Genomic DNA, 17,588 nt, shown 5'->3' with positions numbered 1-17,588 from the left:
CTTGTGTCAGAAGAGGTAGGTGTGCTATGAAGAAGGTCCAAAGGATGGGAAGGTGGAGGCCCCCCTAAGATGAGATTATCAAGATTAAGATTGATGGCTCCTCCAGGGGTAACCCAGGCCCGATAGGGGTTGGAGGTGTTGGTAGGAATTGTTTGGGGGAGGTGGTGTTCTTCTTTTCGGTGCATAAAGGGAGGCAAACTAATAATTTTATGGAGGGACTTGCTATTCTCTATGCCCTGGAGCGGACTTGGGAGTTGGGTAGAAGGAAGGTTATCTGTGAATCGGATTCACAAATTATTGTGAATTTATTGACGGAGAAGAAGGTAAGTGGGATTCATTGGCAGCTGGCAGGGATAGTTCATCAGATTCTTCAAATTAGTTCTTTAATGGAGCAGGTGTCCTTCATCCACATTCCTCGTGAGTGGAATAGAGTAGCTGATTATTTGGCTAAGTGGGCTTCGGAACATGACAGTGACTGGAAAATTGAAGGTTGGGAGCATCTCTCCCCGGATTACTGTGAGGTCTTGCAGAAGATTTTTGCTAAGGATATGGATAGTAATGATGTTGGTTGAGCTTGGTCGGAGCCTGAGGTTCTCTTTTTGGAGCCTCAGTGCTTGGGCCCTCCTTGTAATTTTTGTGTCTATGTTTCAATAAAGTTTTTACCCCTTTTATTCAAAAAAAAATTGGAATTTTTTTTATAATAATTACATGATAGTTTATGAATTAATATTTCTAGAATTTTGATGATCCTTTTTTTAATGATAGACTATATTATGTATATGCGAAGATCAAGAAATTTGACCATCCTTTGTCATATGTCAAGCCTTAGTATTGAATTATTTTTATTGTTCATGGAAAGATATAGATATGTTTGCCCACTTTCTTTGCTAATCATATTGATTCACTTTCAAAGAACTTATAAAAGATTACATATAATAGGAAGAAAAATTATTTTATAATTTTTTTTCAAAATAAGAATTTTCTTACTATATTCATCTTTATAGATATGGAAAAATAATTCTAATATATAATCTTAATTTATTTTTAGTAATTAAATTATAGAAACATAATGGCATTGAGAATTGAATGTAAATGCAAGTAATAGATTTTTTTAATTTATTTTTAAATGTACCTTATTGATATTTATAAATATGAAAAAATACTTTTGACATAATCTTATTTTATTCAAGTACTTAAATTTAAGAAATATCATGGAATTGAAAGGATAGAAACATCTTTTTTTTTTTTTATCGGTAATTGGCCGAAGCCTGAATAGCTTTTGACTGGAGCTATGAACCAGTGGGGACACAGTAGGGGGCCACATCCCCATTACATATCTTTGAATTATTATTATTATTATTATTATTATGTTTGATTAGATTGACCCCAAGATCTTCCCCATCCTATGGAAGGCCAAGAGTCACAGCTTAGAATTCCACTTCAGATGTCCCTATTGGGAATTGAACTTGGGTCTCCACAGTGAGAACCCAATGTTTTAACTAGTTAAGCTCAACCCCTTGGACAAGTATAGAAACATCTTTATTCTTATTAATTACTTTTTTTAATCTATCCATAGAGTTCAATTTAGTTTATGGTTAAGGTTTATTTTATTTTAGTGTTAGGGGTAGAGGTCAATTTGGTTTAGGTTTAAGGTTTAATTTGGTTTTTAATCTTAATTTGTTTTAAGTAATTAAATTATTTAAGAAATTGATATTTTAAAAAACTAACAATTTTGTTACTATATTGATATTTATAAATATGAAAAGATACCTTGACATAATTTTAATTTATTTAAGTAATTAAATTTTAGAAACATCATAGATTTGAAAATATAAAAACATCTTTATTCTCATTCATTACCTTTTTTATAGAATTTAATAGATTTTTTGAAAATAATAATTTTATTGCTATCTTGAAATTTATAAATATAAAAAGATAACTATGATAATAATCTTAATTTATTTTACATAATTAAGGCTCGTTAATGGGCCTTGTAGGATTAATCCTACCCATGATGCAAAATGTGGTATGGTATGGGAAAAATTGGAATGGGGTTGGATCAAAATCAACTTTGATGGAGCTTCTTGTGGTAACCTTGGAATCTCAAGTGTAGGATGAAGCATTGCAAGAAATGGGATGGATTTGTTTTGGCAAAGGGAGCTAAGCAATTGCAGGATGGAACCAACAATGGTGCAGAGGTGTAGGTTGTCTTGCTTGTGATCTCGCTTGCAGATAAACTTTCAGTGTTAAAGTTGCATTTGGAGGGTGAGTGAAGAATTGTAACAGAGGCGATTGCTAAAGGAGTCTCCCATTGCTGGAAAATCAATAAAATTATTAATATTATTAGGTAGAGATTAAAAAAAATCAAGACTTTAAAATTTGGTATATTTGTAGAGAAGGTAACTCAGATGCAAACATAATGTCAAATAAAGGGTGTGATTTATATTGTCATCAAGTGAGGTGGTGGCTCGATTTGAATGAGTTAGGGTCCCCAATGGTCTGATGGATTAGTGGTTGATTTGGCAAGTGACCTACCACCCTCAAAATTTTGTATCTATTAACGCTTTATTATGCCCGACACCGATTTTCTCTCCATTTTTATTGCGTGGCGGAGGATTAATCACTGATTGGGAGGTGTCATGTGTGGTGTGATTTGGAAATCAAGGATGGGGGAATGCATTTATGACAATTACTTTGACTTGACATGAGGTCGGGTGGAGGAGTTTAAAACAATAGAAGGGCGGTTTTTTATTTTCTAAGGAGACGTCATGTAGGAAGGTTGAGGTGTGAACAACAAGCTACCATGGAAGCAAATTTTTTGCTCCATTCCATCAAACAACAATTTTCTTTCTTTGGGAAAGTGTCTAAGAAGAGATTGGGGGGTATTTTCAAGTTTGACAACTCCTCCTTTTTGTAGATGATGGAGGTGTTGTTGGGGGAAGATTATCTTCAATCAAAAATTTGATATAGGACAAATGCAGATATAATATCCATGTTGATCGCTTGGGGCTTGATGTTTGGGACAAAGGAGAAAGTGATCTAGGTTGCTAAAGCCTGTGTCCCAGATCATTCCCTTTGTGGTTTGAATTCTTTGTTGGCACGAGCAGTGGTGGGCAGGGGTTTGAGATGCCCCTTTGATGAAGGTATCATGCCAGAGGGAAGCAATGTGGAGGTGAGTTCGTTTGTGTTGTGGAATGATAGAGCAGATCGTGAAGCTAGGACAGAGAAGCAAAGGATTGGATGGGAGAATTTAAAGGACTACATTCGAGAAAAGGAAGTGGAAATGCGGATGGCATCGGTAAAAAAGCAAAAGGATGTGTCAAAGAAGGTTTTGAATTTGATCGAGAGGATTACTAAGTAAATAGACCAGGTAGAAAGAAAATGAAATTATGAAATGTTTGTGTTTTTTTGTAAGATTCTGATGAAAATTTATGTCAGTATGAATGTTTATGTTTGTAATAGTTGTAAATGGTTGGTTGCCAAATTTTGGGGTGACGAGGTAATAATTTTTAGCAATATTTTCTCTGTAGATGGCTAGATGTGGGGTACTGGTTGACCCTTTTAGAGGTTTACCCCATTTTCGCTATTTTGGAAGTGATAATGTATATTTTTTTGTAATATTAATAGAAAACTATAGTTTACTGATAAAAAAATAAATTAAATAATTAAATTATAGAAACATCATGAAATTGAGAATTGAATGTAAAGGAAACAAATAGATATTTTAAAATAACAATTTTTATACTATATTGATATTTATAAATATGAAAAAATACTTTTGACAATAATCTTAATTTTTTGAAGTAATTAAATTTTAGAAACATCATAGAATTGAAAATTGAAAAACTTTGATTATTTTTTAGCATTGGCATGAGGATAATAGCTTTCCAATTAAAACAATTTCATTTTTTAAAAAAGAATCAATAAATTTTTTATAATAGGAGCATTGATATTCTATTGAATCAATGTTTTTTATGTTTTACTTGTGCAAAAAGTTGTATTCTTTGTTATCTAGATGCTAATGTGTTTGTTGATTGAAGATGAAAATGATCATTATCAATTACATTTACAAAATCAACATTGTCATCAATTATATCTACCAAATCAAGATTATTACCAATTACATTTACAAAATCAAAATTTCCATCCAAGTTTCTCAATCTCAATCTTTTCATAATGATGTATATAACAAGACTTAATTAAAATTTAGAGTTTTGTGTAAGAAGGTGATCTTTTCTACAACTATACATGACAAAAACAATACATTTTCATCAAACTTGTAACTTGTAATTACAATAAAAAGGACAATAGCATTATTCACATAAATACATTGGTGATAGTTAGAGCTTTGTTGGGCCTCTAAATGGTATCTCCCTTTGTCTCATCCCCACCCATAATGCACAAAAATAAAAGAAAATAATAAACAAGATAGATGAATGATGTTCTTCCCATGTTGTTAAATTATACTCAGAACCCACTTTACCAAACGATATGCCAATTTTTTAAAATGAAACTTCATAGATCAATGGAACTTCATAGAGCAATGGTCACACTGCATTCTTTGTAAGGTAATAAACCCTCATGGTGTGTTATAAAAGAAACAAGTTTAGCCACGATTAAATAGAAAATTATCTTTTAAAGCTGGAAAAATTAGAAGCTTGGAAACTACCCATTCTTTTTGTTCTTTTTTCTTTTAAAATAGGAATAAATATTTTTTCATTTTTAAAATATTGAAAAAAAACTATCACAATTTTTTTTAAATATGAATTTAGAAACTTACTTTAATTAAGTCGATTTTTAGGAAGGGTATCCTTATCATGATAACTTATTTTTGAATATATATGTGTGTGTGTGTGTCTATATATATATATATATATATATATATATATATATATATATATATATATATATATGAAAGGATATATTTATCCATCTCATTCTTGTGCTTTTTTAATATAACATAGCTAATAATAATAACAAAATTAAAATAAAAAACTTTGCTTTTAAAATTTATAAAATTTGATAATAATAATAATAATAATAGAGGAATTTGTTTTTTCTTTCGAAACAAAAAAAAAAAATTGATAATAATAAAGGAAATGTTTTTTTCCTTGTATTCAAAAATTATATGATCTAATAATAATATAGAAAATTAAATGCTTTTTTTTTTTAAATAAAAAAATTTTGCATTTAAAAATCATAACATCTAGTAATAAAAAAAATTAAATGTTTTTATTATTAATTGACAAATTTGCTGACATCCAAATGCACATGAAATTAAATGAGTATAATATACCTCTTGGTGTAATAATTTTGAGGTAAATAAAATAGATTCAATTGATATCTCTAGACATTTTTTTAAATAGATGTATTTAAGATATCTATACTAATATATTTTATTATTGAAATGCTTGATAATAAATTTTAATCAATTTCTTTTATGAAATAATAAATTAATTTTAAACATTTTTTAATGTATATTTTATTTGGTTAATTATTTAGTTTGTAAATAATACATGGTATATTTATTTAATTTGGCAAACTAATTTTTAAATATATTTATTTAATGTTAAAATTATATCTTGTTATAGTTTTTTTTCTATATTATTTAAATTTGTTTTTCTTATTTTTTGTTTGATTTATTTTAAATTATAATTATTTAATTTATCACAAATTATGTAAAAGTACTAATAATTTTTTTAAGGACTAATTGATTTATACTTTTTTGCAAATATTTACAATTTTTTTTTAATTTTAATTTACATTACGATTATACATTATTTTAAACAATTTATTTTTTTTAAATCAATTTCATTTTAAATAATTTAAACTATTTCGAATAATTTGATCTTATAAATAATCTATATTTAAAGAGCTCATTCAAAATAAATTAGACTTTAATTCAAATAAACAAGTCCCATTTATAATAAACTAAACAAATCTTATTTTATATATATTGAAACCATTAGAAATAAATTGGACAAATCATTCTCCGTTGACCTATAGTATGGTCATTGCAGCTTCGAAGCTCGGCTAGTAAAGACAGTGGTGAATGACCTGATTAAGACATTGGACAGAGTGTCCTTACCAGTTGCCAAACATCCAGTGGGATTGGACACCATTAAGAATCTTCTCATTAACAAATTAAATCTCAATTCAATGGATGAGGTTGTTAAAGTTGGAATATGGGGTATTGGTGGTATTGGGAAGACCACAGTTGCCAAGGCTGTGTACAATCAAATTTATACTGATTTTGAAGCTGCTTCCTTTGTTTCTGATGTCCGCACCACTGCTGCTGCAGAAGCCAAAGGCCTTAAAAGATTACAAAATCAAATTCTGAAGGATTTAATAAAAATAGATGAAAAGGTGAACAGTGTTGATCAAGGTATGTCTTTGTTCAGAGATCGTTTGGGAGGAATGCGTGTGCTGCTAATTTTGGATGATGTGGATGCTGTTGATCAATTGAATGCTTTGGTGGGGGATTGGCTGGCCCCTGGCAGTAGAGTTATTATAACTTCTAGAGACAGACGCATTCTCATTGCTGCTCCTATGCCATCAGAATGCATCCACGAAATGAGTGGGCTCGAGATAAATGAGAGTCTCCAGTTATTTAGCTGGCATGCTTTTCTTAGAGCATCTCCGACTCCCAACTACGAATATCTATCCAAAAGAATAGTAGAAGCTTGTAAGGGGCATCCTCTTTCATTGGAAGTGATCGGATCCTTCTTGTATGCTCACCAAGATGACACAGGTTGCTGGACGGAAACTCTTCAAAACATTACCATCAACCCAGAAATTCACAGAAAACTCTACATCAGTTATAGTTCTCTTAGTGATGATGAAAAGGAAATATTTGTTGACATTGCTTGCTTCTTCATCGGAGAACAAAAAAGGTTACCCATTCTTTTCTGGAAATCCTTGTACAATATGGTAGACATAGCTGTATCTAATCTTTCAATGAAGTCACTCATAAAGATTGACGATGAAGGTGTGTTTGATATGCATGACCATTTTCGAGATTTGGGGCAAACCATTGCAGAAAAAGAAAGAGAGGGTACACGATTATGGAAAGCTGCCCATTTAAGCACCCTTTCCAACAACATCAATTTATCTCGCCTTCAGCTCAAAGGAGGTAATCTACATAGGCTTGAAAGGTTGTACAGACCGGGTCTTCGCTATCTTCATTTGCAGAAAGTGCACATTGAAGGCATGACAGAAGACACGGGAGCCATGCTTCCTCCAAGTTTGATATGGTTAAGGTTGGAAAATTGTACCTTTGCAACAGGGAAGAATAAAGCAATAAATAAGCTCCTTGCAGCAATAAGGAAGAAGTATAGAGCACAAAGGAAGAAAGGTCACTCTAGATTTGTGGGCAACATGAAGCAATTGAAGATTATGCAAATAAATGGGAGCAATATCCACTCTAAGTCCTGTCTATTTTCACTTCTTAATTTAGAGCAGATGCAGTACTTGGACTTGGGAAGGTGTATATTGTTAAATAATCTCCCTGATACCATTGGCAGCCTATCAAAGCTGCAGTACTTGAATTTGAGAGGGTGTCGAAGGTTAAATAGCCTTCCTGACACTATTGGCAATCTGTCACAGCTGCAGCATTTGGATTTGAGATGGTGTGAAAGTTTAAATAACCTTCCTGATACCATTGGCAACATGTCACAACTGCAGAGTTTGGACTTGAGAGGGTGTAAAAGGTTAAATAATCTCCCTGATACCATTGGCAATTTATCACAGCTGCAGTTCTTGGACATGGAATGGTGTGAAAGTTTAAATAACCTCCCTAACACTATTGGAAACCTGGCACAACTGCAACACTTGAAGTTGATAAGGCATGAAAAGGTAAATAAGCTTCTTGATATTGGCAACCTGTCACAGCTGCAGTGCTTGGGCTTAAGAGAGAGTGGAGTGTTTAATAACCTCCCTGATACCATTGGCAACCTGGCACATCTGCAGCTCTTGTATTTGGGAGGGTGTGAAATGTTAAATAACCTCCCTGATACCATTGGAAACCTGTCACGGCTGCAGCATTTGTATTTGAGAGAGTGTGGAAGGTTAAATAACCTCCCTGATGCCATTGGCAATCTGTCACAGCTGCAGCTCTTGCACTTGGAAGAGTGTAAAAGGTTAAATAACCTTCCTAATACAATTGGGAACCTGTCACAACTACAATTCTTGTATTTGAGAGGGTGCGGAAGTTTAAATAACCTCCCTAATGCCATTGGCAACCTGTCACAGCTTCAACACCTAGACTTGAGTGAGTGTGGAAGCTTAAATAGACTCCCTGATACCATTGGCAACCTGTCACAGCTGCAGCACTTGGATTTGAGAGCATGTGGAAGGTTGAATAGTCTCTCTGCTACCATTGGTAACTTGTCACAGCTGCAGCGATTGGACTTGGGAGGGTGTGAAAGTTTAAATGAACTCCCAGATACCATTGGCAACCTGTCACAGCTGCAGCATCTGGACTTGACAGAGTGTGGAAGGTTAATAAATCTCCCTGATAGCATTGGCAAACTGTCACAATTGCAGCACCTGGACTTGAGAGAGTGTGGAAGTTTAAATAGTCTCCCTGATACCATTGGCAACCTGTCACAGCTGCAGCACTTGGACTTGACACAGTGTGACAGGTTAAATAATCTTCCTAATACCATTGGCAACCTGTCACGGCTACAAAACCTATACTTGACCCAGTGTGAAAGGTTAAATAATCTCCCTGCTAACATCGGCAACCTGTCACAACTGCAACACTTGGACTTGGGAGGGTGTGAAAGGTTAAATAACCTTCCTGATACCATTGGCAATCTGTCGCAGCTGCAGTACTTGGACTTGAGAGCTTGTTGGAACTTAAATAACCTGCCTCATACCATTGCTAATCTATCAGCTACAAATGTCTTTAGGTTTTGAGATACTTGCTCATGTAATGTTGAAGGATTTTAATAAGAAAAATTGAGATATTCTTAAATTCGTTTATATAAACAATATATATGTTTTCATAAAATGTAGTATTGAAAGAATTGCTTAAAGATTAAATTTTCCTATCCTGCCTATTGCATGGGATGGGGAATGCCCTCCAAGTATGAATCTGCACCTCAAGGGTTTATTATTTGATCTCCTCTATTGATTGTCAATTTACGAGCATACCAATTTAGTTACATCAAGAGGCATTGCACAGCTGAATTAGTGATGGAAAGAACCTGTTAAAAAAAATTCCGGTGATTGAAATTAACGTCCATTCAATTGTCGCTGGCGGTTGAAATTATCCCCAACGACATTAAAATGAAAACCGCCTATAATTATTTGTTACACACGTGACATTGCATTGGCTTTCATAGGTAATTGCATTGTCATTGCAGGTTCCCAAAGGTGTAGGGAATGAGAGGTTGTGTGTACAACAGAGGAAATGTTTGGATTAATGGGGACAGAGCATTGGTAGAGCAGTCACATAAGCATGCCCTCGAAGAGATCTGTTCCGGATCATGCTAAGTACGAAGATTAGAAAAGATAGACTTCGATCCATACGCTACACCTACTATTCAGAAGAAATTTAAAAATGTGCCAAGGGCAAATGGTTTTCGTACTGATGATGGTATCTCAACTTCAGCAGCACTGAATCAATGTGGCATTGAGATTAGTGGGCAACTGGAGAAGAAAAGGGAAAAAAATAGGATAAGGAACATCAACAAAATGAAAACCATGATGGGGTCTGAAGAAATTTAGAAGAAAAACCGGATTTGGAGCTCAATGAGACATGCTACACATAAAATATTAAAAAGTTGAGAAACTTAATGTCTTCTGATCACCTGGATGAAGATAATGGTAATATCTTGGTATAGCCAAGCTCTAGAAAATCAGAACGGAAGCATTTTGTGAATTAGGGTGACGATCATTATAGCAGAAAAGTTGCAAAAGCTGCAGAAGAAGAACACAATCTCATTTCATCAAGTTAAAAAAAGGACGTAACTCTCCAAAGATAGACTATCGTTTCTTCAAGGGGACCGGGCAGCGATTTTGTTTTGGCTAAGATTTGCAGGGGTTCTTTGATCTTATTCCTGAAATGGATATTTGCAAAACATTGACAATCTCTGTTAAAGCTGTTGATTCAGTTGTTCATATCCTAAGGTGCATTGCCTGTTGAAGCAACGAGTAGTTTGTTTGGTTAGAAAATGGGTGGCAAGTATTTCGGTTTTGATCATCTGGAGAGTACTTGTGCTTTTGCTATGCTGAAAGGCATGCAAACATTTGTTGTCCATTTATTATCTTAAATCTTAAACTAGATGCCGTGTTATTAACTTATTTGCACTAATGTTTTGGAGTTTGTAAATTTGCTCACGTCAATTCACTTTCCAATCACATTTTATGGTAATAAATCAGGAACAATATTCAGTAATATTGAGTTTATCATTTGATTTCATTTAACTCCAGGCCAACAGTTACTAATATCAAAAAGCCCTAGAAAGCACACTTCCATCAATTTACTTGTTTTATTCCAGGAACAACAATTAGTGACACCAAGAAGCCCTGGAATTTCCCATTCGACATATTGATTTATCTTTGACATAACCCTGTATACAATGGTATAATTATCCTTGAAAGACGATTGGTTCTGCCATAACCATGATTTAAACTAACTATATCTATAAGAGTAAGTAATAGGGAATAAACTCTATACTTGTCATGCCTAGCTCATGAATTATGGATGATCTAACTACTTTGCATGATCCAGGGCTTTAGAGCACACGATTCTGTGGAACAAAATGAAATAGCGTTGATAAATTATTAAATATGTTATCCTGTAGTAAACAATTATAATCGTCTCATTCCTACACTTCATTGTTAGTAGGTTTGATCATTGGTGCTTTTCAGTCACGTCTGTGCTTGCTCTGTTCAGTTGAAATATATAATCTATGTATGCAGTGCCTTGAGGAGATCGAAATAAATTCCTGTAAGAGAAACTCTAAAATTCCTTGATAAGATTTTCCAATCTGTTAAACCTTCAAATACGACGATGTTGGCACAATTTTGTGCTTGAGAACCTGGGAGGGACTTGTATATTTTGATTTTATGACATCGTGAACCTTTTTTGTGAATGGATGAAGTTGAATGGACAGGTTTAAACATATTTGACATGTATTTAGGTTTACCATATTTGTTATTCCTGATACAAAGCCTGGTGTCAGAAACTGAAACGAATTTTCCCAAAGATGTGTAAAGGTTTGGATTAATGCTGGCAGAGTACAAATGGCTAAAGCATACACAGAGCAGTCTCATAAGCAATCCCTTGAAGAGATCTATTCTTGCTAAGGCTGGTCGATGAATATAACTGTAAAGGTAAGCAGTTTACCTCACTTAATTATTCTCGCAGCTTTTTAGGTTTGTCTTTCGGGGTGGGTTTCTTTAAATTTTTCAAATTGCAACAAACAAGTTTCCACGTGGCCTGCGACAAAATGGGAGCTTTCAAACAGGGTATGGATGCAAAATGTGGAAGCATAGACAAGGCACATGAAATGTTTGACAGGATGCCTCAAAGAAATGTGGCCTCGTTGATTGATACCTGCAATTCTCAGGCGTAAAGCCACACTCCGCAATCTTTGCCAGCGTTCTCCCTGCCTGTGCCAAAGTGAGAGCTTCGGACATCCACCACAGGATAAAGGAAAGTATTTTGCCAGATGTTGTAGCTGCAACTGCCCTGGTAAACATGCACGCTAAACGTGGAAGCATAGACAATGCACGTGAATTGTTTGACAGAATGCTTCCGAGAATTGTTTTACAGAATACCATAATTGTAAGATATGCAAAAGTCGGAAGCATAGACAAGGCACTTGAACTGTTTGGTAGAAACCAGAATGCCTCAAAGCGCACTATTCTAATGGAGCACCCTGGTTGCAGGGTATTAACAAAATTGGTTTGTTGAAAAGGCTTTAAAAACCTCCTAATCCCAGCCATATTGGAAGGCCAATGCACTTTTGGAGCATGATTATGGAGGTTGAAGAACACGATCAAGATCTTAACATGTCACGGTTTTCTTCAAGCGATTTCTTTGTATATCTCTACTTCCATGCCAGTTTCACGAGGGCATGAAAGAAGTCGACCCCGCTCAGCTACAGTATTCCTAAATACCAAGTTATAAGCAGCAAACTAGTTTCTCATAGCCCAACGTTTCATGAGGAGGAAGTAGCCCTTACGGAGGTTGAAGAACACGATCTAGATCTTAACATGTCACAGTTTTCTTCAAGCGATTTCTTTGTATATCTCTACTTCCATGCTAGTTTCACGAGGGCATGAAAGAAGACGACCCCGCTCAGCTACATTATTCCTAAATACCAAGTTATAAGCAGCAAACTAGTTTTTCATAGCCCAACGTTTCGTGAGGAGGAAGTAGCCCTTCCAGCTGTTTCATTTCTGCCATATTATCAAGTTTTTCGTTCACACAGGCAACACTTGGATGGTCACTTTTATCTATTACTTAGATATTTAAAAGGAGAAATTATTGTACTCACCGTCACACATTCACCCTCATCTAACTTTCTGGAAACGCGATGCAGAGGGCGGAACCCGTGTTAGAGCATGCAGACGGAGAGCTTTGCCACTGAGTTAGGGTGTGCAAGAGTGCTGGGAGGCTGGACTCGTTTGAGTCTCCGGCTTTGGCCGCTTTAAAAAGAAGAAAGGCCTGCGTTTTGAGCAGTATATCAGCTAGGAAACGCTGTTGCTTGCATCATGAGGATAAAGGAGGAAGCCAGGAATGGAGAGGGAGACAAATACTGGAGTTTCAAGATGTTTTGCTACGATGGAGAACGGAGCTATGGATGGAGCGTTCACAAATGACACAAGTTCCAGTGAAGATAATCCTGCAAATCCCCGGTGAGCTTCACAGCTGTTTAGCTTATTTTGGTTATTAGCTCCTGCACAATTTCTCAATTTCTTTTAGCAGTAATTTGTGGAGTAGCAGTAATTTGTAGAGCTGGTGGTTTTCATGAATGTGAATTTTTTTTTTTTTATCAGTAATAATTGTAATTTTATTGATAAAATTTTAAACATTTGATACATAGATTCAATGCATATAACAAAATGGTCTCAGAAACTAGACCCCAACTTCCAACACCACTCCATAACCATCATCCCCGCAACTACCTATCTACACATATCGGTATTATCAGAAAATTGCCAAATTACATCTTTAGTACAGAAAGAGAGCAAATAGAGTACTATACTACTCATGCTACATCATTACCCTATGCCTCGAACCATCGACCTCCATAACTACAATAGGTCTTCAAAACAAAGAGACCCAAGAAACAAAATGAGGTCCAAAAAACTAAGAGTTTCATGACAAAAAACCAAACGACCATTACATTGTATAAACGTCGAGGCCAAAAAAACATCGACCCTTTCAACATTCAACTAGGGTATGTTTAGGGTATTACCACTTGGCCCTGCTTCAACACCACCACCATCACATCCATCCAATTCAACCCCTGTGGGCTCACCCGGCTTTGTTCGAGCTCGCTTCCTACATTTCCCCCAAACTTTTTGTTTGTCTTTGCCATGAATTCCCACCTTCGCAGTGCCACTCTTCTCTGAGCCATGAGCTGAGTCTCCACGAGTTGCTACCATCTTTTCCTTCAGGAACAATTTGAGGGAGTCCCACACAATAGTTGCTTCAGCTCGCCTCTCATCTCGGTCCAAACCAAATGGTCATCGCATGTACAGGATCAACTCACACAATTCATGTATCTCGTCAATGTCCAGACCTTCGCCAATGTCAAACCCTGCTCCCGACATTGCCATTTGCAGCAACTCCATCAAACCTCCCAGCCAATCATTCTCCACACACAGTCTCAAAACCTCCACCAACACGTCTTTCCGCTCAGCCAGTTCCAGACCCCACGCCAGAACCATGGTCACAACATCAACATTGGTTTTGTATTAATTGTGCATGGTTTTGAGAAAGTGATCCCCCAAGAACATCGTAATAATTTGGATGAACTCCTTGTCGTGCTTGAAAATGCATTTCAAACGTTTATCGAAAACATCTCCAACAAGGGCCAACTGTTGACAAGAGGTGTACAGAGTAAATGTGGCCTCCATACCTATCACCCTCACACTTCGCTACCATACAATGCAGCCAAAAATGGGCCCAAAGCCCTATAAATAAAAAAATGTGAACCCACCCCTACATTCTCCCATCACCTCAAATGATTAGATTTGATCATGCCTTTGTACTTTGTCTTCCACCTCATCCATCTCCAGATTTCGAAAATCTTCACAATGTGTTTCGAGCACTTCATCAAATGATGTGGACCACTTGGACAACACATTCACCACCTCATTTGTTGTCTTTCTCACATGTGATTTTATAGCTGTTAAAAGCATTTAAATCATTTCTGATCTTGGAAATGTATTTGTTTAAATGCCATGAATTGGCCTCCCCTTTAATAATGGCATTGATGATTATTTGTGAATCACCTTCCAAATGCAAATTTTGAACCCCAAGTTTCCATCCCCACTGCATTGCCAATAAAGCTACTTGAGCTTTGGCCTCATTGTTAGTTCCATTGCCAAGCCTTTGAGCTACCAACATCAAATGTTCCCATGCCAATCTTGAATCACCACTCCTGCACCTGATAAGCCCGAGTTGCCTTTAGAGGCACCATCAAAATTCACCTTGAGCCACCCTTCTTGAGGTGCTTCCCAAGTCACCTTACTCCCCACAGAGTCCATCAGATCAACCTGAGAAGGCCCATGAACAGGCCAAAATTTGATCCTCGGCCAACAATTCTGCATACGAGTGTCCACTTTTGAGAACACCACTTTATCTAAAGAGTATTTGGATGTGGCTACTCCAACAATTTCCTCAATTGAAATATTAATTCTACTGCAAACCCTTTCCAATGGTTCCGATTTATCTTGAAAAAATCGACTATTTCTCTCCTTCCACAGTTCCCAAATAATCATTGATGGGCAGATTCTCTAGACACTTGAGAAAACAGACTTATTATGGTTTATCAACCAACACCTAGAAAGTTCTAGCAAGGTGGCTGGTAATGGCCCATGCCACTTCAATTTTTGTTGCACCATTCTCCAGCATTAAGATGCAAATTCACAATTTAAAAGGAGATGGTCACACGTTCCTCTTCCTTTTCACACATTACACATTTTGATGGCCCTAAAAACCCTAGCCTTTTCCTTCTTTCCCCCATACGAATCCTCCCTCTGTTTGCCAACCATGCAAACGAACCTGCCTTGGGGAGACACTCCTTACCCTAGCAAAGATCAACTAGCCAACCTTCTTCTCTATCAAAGCGATCAATTAATTGATACCCAATTTTGACCGAGTACACCCCATTTTTTGCTCCACACCAAACCACTTCATCCCTTTTTTCTGAAAGAAAAATTCTCTTGCTATTGAAAATATTTTGCATAATCTGTATTTAATTTGAATCTTGCACAATCCCACCAACTGATTTCTAAACTCATTCAAGTCTCCCATCCAAAATAACCCGATCCATGCAGTCTCGCACTTTTGTCCCCCAAGCTTCACAAAGAACCCTTCTAACTTCGTTGACATTATCATCATTGCCTAGAACTTCTTTTTCATCCCACGAGTCCTCCAAGAAATCAGCATCCCACCCATCCCCAATATACCAAGTTATGTGTTCTATTATCACTTTCCTACAAGAAACAATAAAATTCCAAATGGCTGATCCATGCGGAGGATTTGCAATAGTGAATATTCTCCACTCATTCTGGCTATCAAGATATTTTGCTCGTATAATTTGGACCCAAAGTTGATTTGAATTTTTTATATTGCCCAAACCAACTTTGCTCCCATTGCTTCATTCATTTTTTGCCAATTATGAAGACCTACCCCTCCTTGTTGTTTAGGTTTACAAATCTTCTCCCATGCCAAGAGGGGTATTTTGTCCTCATTTTGAGCCCCATCCAAAAATATTTTTGCATCTTTTGTTATATAACTTTCAGAACTTTTGTCGGAATCTTCATACACATCATGGAAAATAAAGGAATAGTAGAAATCATAGATTTAAGCATGAGAATCCTACTTGCAGATGTAAGCCATCAACTCTTCCAACCATCCATTCTTTGAAGGCACGCATCCATGAAATTTTTCCAAATTGAGGATCTACTAGCTCCACCAAAAAGAGGAATACCCAAGTATTTACCAGGAAGGCACCCAATTTTCATCTCCAGAATACGGGAGATTTCAACCTGTTTTTGCTTTGGGGTATTGAAAAAATACACTTCAGATTTCTTCCAATTTATCAATTGCCCAAAACACTTACTATCATGAATGTTAAATTTTGTTGCTTATAAAAATAAGCAGTAATTTTAAATTGCATTTTTCAAAGTAATCTTTAATAATAATAATTTTTCACTTAGAGATAAAATTGGAGACATAAAAAGAGAAAAAAAATTGTGGAGCCATCTATCATAGAAGCAGTTGCTGCTTATTTTCAGCCCCCCTTTTTCCCAAAACTTATTTTCAAATTTTAAGCAGTTGATCCATCAAAATAGGAAAAGATTTTAATTTATCATTTCCCCTTAATTAAAAATTTCCATTGGAACACTGCAGTTGCTTAATTTTAAACAGATTTTGCACTTAAGCAGCAACATGGGGACATGGGGTTAGTGGAATCATGGAAAACATGAGCGAAAATTCAGGTAAAAATGTAGAATGTAATTGGTGATGTCTATGATTCTTTTTATTCTGAGAGGTATTCCATCTTAAATTGAATTTTACAAAAGGGCAAAATTAATTGGGAAAAAAGGGGCTGGGATATTGAAACCTTGAGGGGTTTAGTGAGGAGATGGCTATGTAGTCGTTAAAATATCACAGTTGTATCTATACATCAAACAGACATAAAATTGTCACTGGTTATTCTCCACACAAAATGACATGTCTAAGTTCATGCATGACATACATAAAACCATCCCCATACGATGCATGAAAACAAAGGATTAGACGAAAGGAGTTAACGGATGGTGGATTAGATGGAAGCAGTTAAGAGATGGTGGCACACATTTGTCTGTACATGAGAGCTTTATAACACCATTTAAAAAATATTTGGAAGCAACTATTCTCCACATAAAATAGCATGTCGTACGTCAACCATGGGCATAGCCATACATACGTGGAGTCACGTGGCCCTTGTGTGGAGCAGAGGAGTTGCCAACGTGGATGAAGAAAAAAGTCATACAAAAAACGTTTACGCAGTAAACCTTTCGATAGCAATGCCTGACAGCCAAAAAGAAATGACGACAACCACGGTACGTGGGAAACTTCCTAGCAAAGTGTCATTGTTGGCTTTCATAGCAGTCATGGATGATGGAAAGCTTCGTTTGTTGCCGACAGTTGTATGCAAAACACAACGTTTCGTATACGACACAAGTTTACTTTTTGCACGTTACAAGTTTTAGGAGAGGAAAACCAAGGGTTTTTGTGACTGCGTGAAAGAGGGAGCTTGGATTGGAGGGTGGATAGCAAAGAATTCGATAGTTAAAAAACAGTGAGTAAGAAACCACATCTTATTTATTTTGCAATTTTAGTTGTAGATGGA

The 17,588-nt window shown here is 35.9% G+C and overlaps 1 protein-coding gene across 1 annotated transcript in view; it reads left to right on the top strand.

Annotated features, from left to right (window-relative positions):
- The window catches only part of LOC131063490 (disease resistance protein RUN1), a 35,490-nt gene extending 25,310 nt beyond the window's left edge, over nucleotides 1-10,180 (top strand). Inside the window, exon 2 of the mRNA XM_057997321.2 lies at nucleotides 6,021-10,180. Coding sequence (XP_057853304.2) covers nucleotides 6,021-8,919 — 2,899 coding nt within the window. The 3' untranslated portion in view covers nucleotides 8,920-10,180. The remainder of the gene's footprint in view (nucleotides 1-6,020) is intronic.
- Nucleotides 10,181-17,588: the final 7,408 nt, after the last annotated feature.

Source organism: Cryptomeria japonica, chromosome 6, assembly GCF_030272615.1.
Source record: "Cryptomeria japonica chromosome 6, Sugi_1.0, whole genome shotgun sequence".
In the NCBI taxonomy this organism is placed as follows: domain Eukaryota; kingdom Viridiplantae; phylum Streptophyta; class Pinopsida; order Cupressales; family Cupressaceae; genus Cryptomeria; species Cryptomeria japonica.
The sequence above is the reverse complement of the archived record's forward strand: the minus strand, read 5'-3'. Positions and strand labels throughout refer to the sequence as shown.